The sequence below is a fragment of the Microtus ochrogaster genome, chromosome 17, assembly GCF_000317375.1.
Source record: "Microtus ochrogaster isolate Prairie Vole_2 chromosome 17, MicOch1.0, whole genome shotgun sequence".
In the NCBI taxonomy this organism is placed as follows: domain Eukaryota; kingdom Metazoa; phylum Chordata; class Mammalia; order Rodentia; family Cricetidae; genus Microtus; species Microtus ochrogaster.
Window position 1 is genome coordinate 8,770,920 of NC_022019.1, and position 5,505 is coordinate 8,776,424.

General features: G+C 46.1%; 1 protein-coding gene across 1 annotated transcript in view; it reads right to left on the reverse strand.

Moving 5' to 3' along the window:
• Mphosph8 (M-phase phosphoprotein 8) overlaps positions 1–4,983 on the reverse strand; it is a 33,267-nt gene extending 28,284 nt beyond the window's left edge. The window contains exons 1-2 of the mRNA XM_013349227.2: positions 4,670–4,983; positions 159–314 (exon numbers count right to left, since the gene is read on the reverse strand). Of these exons, the coding sequence (XP_013204681.1) occupies positions 159–314; positions 4,670–4,900 (387 nt within the window). The 5' untranslated portion in view covers positions 4,901–4,983. The remainder of the gene's footprint in view (positions 1–158; positions 315–4,669) is intronic.
• Positions 4,984–5,505: the final 522 nt, after the last annotated feature.

Consider the following 5,505-nt stretch of genomic DNA (forward strand, 5'->3'; position numbering starts at 1 on the left):
TCTCTGTGAGTTTGAGGCTAGCCTGGTCTACAGAGTGAGTGCCAGGACAGGCTCCAAAGCTACAGAGAAACCCTGTCTTGAAAAAAAAAAAAAAAAAAAAAAACCAAAAAAAAAAAAAAGAGTATCAAACCAAAAAAGTATGAGATAAAATTTGATACCTGAATATCTTTCTTGACTGCTTTAGCCTTGTTCTCAGCAAGTTTATTCTTAAATTCAAGAAGAACTTCTTTACAGTCCTCCAGATGAATCTCGGGCTCCCAGGTATCATCATCAGATGTATATCCTTTCCATCGGACTTTATAAAGGTTCTTACCCTGTAGTACAAATTAAATTAAAAGCAGACACATTACTGATTAAAATTTCAAAACCACCCAACTGCTAAGAACATGACAACTTGAAAAGTACATCAAAATGAAAATTAACAAACACCATATTGAGAATATGCATATTCATCTCTTGAGGCCAGTGGTTTAAGAAAAAAAGTACCATTAACTTTTTTTTGGTTTGTTTTTTAAAGAAACAAAAACTTGGGCTGGAGAGATGGCTCAGCGTTTAAGAGCACTGCCTGTTCTTCCAGAGGTCTTGAGTTCAAAGGTCTGGCATCCTCTTCTGGCCTTCAGGCATACATGCAGACAGAATATTGTATACATAATAAAAGAAAGAAAGAAAGAAAGAAAGAAAGAAAGAAAGAAAGAAAGAAAGAAAGAAAGGAAGAAAAAGGAAGGAAGGAAGGAAGGAAGGAAGGAAGGAAGGCAGGCAGGCAGGCAGACAGACAGACAGACAGACAGACTTGCCAGGTGGTGGTGGCAGCAGAGCACGCCTTTAATCCCAGTACTCGGGAGGCAGACAGGCGGATCTCTGTGAGTTCGAGGCCAGCCTGGTCTACAAGAGCAACCTCCAGGACAGGCTCCAAAGCTACAGAGCTACAGAGAAAGCCTGTCTCGGGGGGGATATATATATATATGTATATATATATATTTATGTGCATATATATTTATATGTAACATAAAACAATGTATACTCTTAAAATAGCAATGAAAAACAAAAACAAAGGCAAGTTCAAGTCAGTCAAAGATCTTTAGTAACTGCTTAGAATAAAAAAACAAAACAAAAACACACAGCAGCAGTACACTTGTGCTTCTTTGACAATGTCATTAACTCCTCAAGCAGATCTCAGTAAAGTTTTAAGGAGTTGGGGACAGCAAGATGGCTTGGCAGGTAAAGGTGCTTCTGGCACAAACCGGACCTCTGACAACAACAACACAATGGCGGCTGGGAGCTGGAGACAGGGCTTAGCCATTAAAAGCACTTTGCTGCTCTTGCTCTTTCGGGACTAGAAGTTGGCTACCAGCACAAAAGGGAGCTCACTTCAGTCAGCAGCTCCAGGGTATCTGCCGCCCTCTTCTGGTCTCCAAAGGTATCCTCATGCACATATAAATAAATGATAAATCTTAAAACAAAAGCAAGTGCACACACAATCCTTTGCGAAGCAGCAGAGGAAACAGTTGCAAAGTCTGAGGCAAGGCCTACGTTTCATAGTAAATTTCAGGCCATCCTGGGCTAAACTGTGAGAACTATCTCTCAAAATAAACAAACGCACTTACTGCTCTTGCAGAGGACCTGGACTTGCCTTGGGTTTGATGCCAACATGGAGGACTCACAAACTATAATTCTAGTCTTTTCTGACCTCTCTAAGCACAAGGCACACATGCAGTGCACATACATACACTCAGGCAAAACACACATAAAGTAAAAATCTAAAAGAAAAAATATAAATACATATACAAAAAAGGCATGTGGCACAGACAGATCTAATAACACAGGGATCATGATATACTTTGCAAAATGTCATACACTCTAAATATTTACTTTCAATAGCTTAACCTTTACAACAATCTATGAAATAGGTACTTAGTTGAATCTGAAGACTGCAGCTAGATAGAATAAGTAATTAGTCAAAAATCACAGAAGTAATCAGTAGTTCAGCTGAAACTCACAGGAGTTTTAAATTGATTTATTTGAAATAGGGTCTCACTATGTAATTCTGGTTGTCCTGGAACTCACTACATAGACCAGGCTGGCCTCAAACTCAAGATATCTCCCTGCCACTGCCTCCTGAGTGCTAGCTAGGATTAAAGGGGTGTGTTACCGTACCAAGCTTGGATTGTTATTTTTAAGATATGGAGGTCATAAATTTGACAGAGAACAAGGAAGGATATATAGGAAGATCTGGAGGGAGAAAAGAAAAATGGGAAATTGTGTTATTATAATCTTAAAATTTTTTTAAAAATCCCCAAACTGGAGCCAGTTGCTAGAGTAATCATTAAAGCTGCTTATTGCTCTTACTGAGGATCCTACTTTGGTACCCAGAATCCATGTGTGACCATTCACAAATGTGGACACACAGTGGGGGACAAAGTGAGACTTGGATCTTGCCTGTTCATTCAACACTATAACAGGTGGGTACAACAGGCATTGCTTCCACCACCCAGCAGGAACAGCATGATTACAGACTTGCACCCACTTACATGAGCTCTGGGGATTTGAACTCTGGCACTCTCTCTCTAGCTCCATAATAATGACAGTGAATTTCAATTATTTAACTCGACCTTGACATGAGGACTTTCCTGCATCAGTAACTGTAGGAGGGTACAGATCTAGGCCAGCCTCAACTTCAGAGGGAGATCCTACCTCAAATCACAGGTGGTGAATGGATCCACACTGGGGGATGCAGAGGAAAGCCCAATACCAAGCCTTCAAGACTAAGAGAACTGGTTTCTCTTCCAGAAGACTTGGGACCAATTCCCAGTACCCATGCAGCAGCTCAAACCCATCTGTAACTCCAGTTTTGGGGGACTCAATGCCCTTTTCTCTGGGCACATGTGGTGCATAGACATATACACAGTTCGAAAACCAATACACACAAAATAAAAATAAAGGCTAAAAAATATCTTTAAAAGAATCTGTACCATCAAGCCGGGCAGTGGTGACACACACGTTTAATCCCAGCATCCAGGAGCCAGAGGTAGGCAGATTTCTGCGTTTTAAGGCCAGCCTGGTCTACAAAGAGAAATTCCATCTCAACGACAAGGGGGTGGGGGCTCTTAGAGAAAGGCACAGCCTTAAAAAAAAAAAAATCTACCATCAAGTCAACTTAAGCACAATACATGGTAAACAGCAGTTAATTAAAAAAAAAAGTGTGTCAATGGACAAAGGAAAAAGAAAGAAAGAAAGAAAGAAAGAAAGAAAGAAAGAAAGAAAGAAAGAAAGAAAGAAAACGAAATCAAGGTAGGGCGGTAGTGGTGGTGCACGACTTTAATCCCAGCACTCTGAAGGCAGGGGCAGGTTGACCTATGTGAATTCGAGATCAGCCTGACCTACAAGAGCTAGTTCCAGGACAGACTCCAAAGCTACAGAGAAACAAACCCTGTCTCGGAAAAAAAAAAAAAAAGAAAAATAGAAAGACAGCATATGGCAGATCACAAACGACAGAAAACACAACAGAAACAAAGCATCGTATAGGCATGAAAGTTATCTACTGCCCTTGCTTCCTTTCTCCAAACCCACATTTCATTCACCCATCAAATAATCCGAGGGCTGGGGCTAGAGCTCAGAGGTACAGCAGTCCCCAGTACGGGGGTCGGGGGAGCTGGCAAATGCCGTTACTGGAATAAATATCAGGGATTCAAACATTAATAAAAACCACGGGCCAGGCGGTGGTGAGAGTGCATTTATTCCCAGCACTCAGGAAGACACAGGCAGGCGGATTTCAGTGGGTTCGAGGTCAGTCTCAGAGTGAGTCATGACAGCCAGGGGCTGTTACCCAGAGAAACCCTGTCTCGAAAAGCAAATAAATAAATGAATAAATAAATAAACACATAAATAAAAGCCCACGTCCCGAATTAAAAGAGCCCATAATCGAGAGCAGAAAAGACAGTGCCTTAACTAGAGGCCTCCACAGACCAAAAGGACAGAAATGAGAAAGTATCTGGCTCTGCAAGGTTCGGGAAGGGAAAGGGCATCACAAACAGATGGACCCCGAGACTTGGAAGGACAGAGTAAGAATTTCTCCGCCAGCCTCTGCCTCCGGAGTGCTGGGATTAGAGGCGTGCGCCACCACCGTGCGGCTGAGGAGAATGTGAAGTGCCCAAGCAGAATGTGCTAAGATTTTTCTTTCAACCTTACTCTAAATTCATAAAACGCGAAGAGGAGAAAGGGATGACACCCAGGTTTCAGAAACGCTGACCGTCCGAACCGCTCGGTGTGACTGGGGTTTTACATTGTGAAGCCGAACGGGAATTCCTGAATTTAAACCACGGAGCACTTTTCTCCTTTTAGAAGCTATTGGGACAACGGTGTGCAGAATGAACTATGACGACTCATATGATCCCCACCAGTCCGTCCTAAAGGAGACCAAGGGCCCTAAACCGTACCCCCGAACGCCGGAGGCAACCCAAGCCCCGCCGCCAGCTGTCTCGCACCTGCTACTCAACATCACACGCGCCTGCGTCGTCTCTTCTGCCAAAACAACGCTTGAAACTTCCCTAAGCATCATCCATCCTCCACGGCGGCCGGAGTCCCGTCCGAGATGGCGCGAGGCGCTAGCGGACCGACACCGTCCCGCCCGGCTTCTCCCCCCGCCCCGGCTCGCCGCGCAGCCCCCACGTACTCCCTCGCACTTCATGTCCAGGATCTTCTCCACCTCGAACACGTCGTCCCCATCCTCCTCGCTATCCCCCACGACCTCCGCTCCTTTAGGGGCTACGTCCTTCTCTTCGCCCGCCGCTCCCACGCCTTCTCCTTCGGCCCCGGGACACCCGCCGGTGCTGTTGGGAACTGACATTGCTATCGCGGCCACACTCGCGCTTTCCTCGGCCGCGGCCCCCGCCACCGCCGCCATCACAAACGCGCTGCTGCAAACCGACGCGGAAAACCGCCGGAGACGCGCAGCCAGACAGCTCCGCGCGCCTGCCGCTCCGCCGTAAGCTGCTTCAGCGGCGTGACTCGGCCGTGAGGAAAACCAGCCAATTGTGGGCTCAGAACCCCGCATTGACACACATAGTAACCAATCACGACCAGTACCCCGAGCACGGAGACGCCCACGGGAAGTGGTTGGGCGGGTCGAAAGGCGGAAGAACGCTGCCTGTGGCGAGGAGCGGAAGGGGTCGATAGAGGAGAGAGCGAGGGGCGGTGCTAGCCTCATCCTCCTGCAGGCTGCGGAGGCGCTGCCCGAGGAGACCCGCTGGGGGCCAGCGCCTCCGCTGGGAGGGAGACCTTGAGGGTTCTGGGAAAGGGACCCTCCGTGTTAACGAGACCTCCCTGCGCGGAAAGGCTGCGCAAGAATTCTTGGTGTAGGTTGACTGGCTTGTCAGGTGTCAGTGATCTAGTCAATTTAAATATAGCCTATAGGGATGTCTCATTAAAATGAGTAACGTTTAAAGGTGAAGAATGGGGCCCTGGCCTGCGGTGGCGGCGCACGCTTTTTTTTTTTTTTTTTTTTTTTTT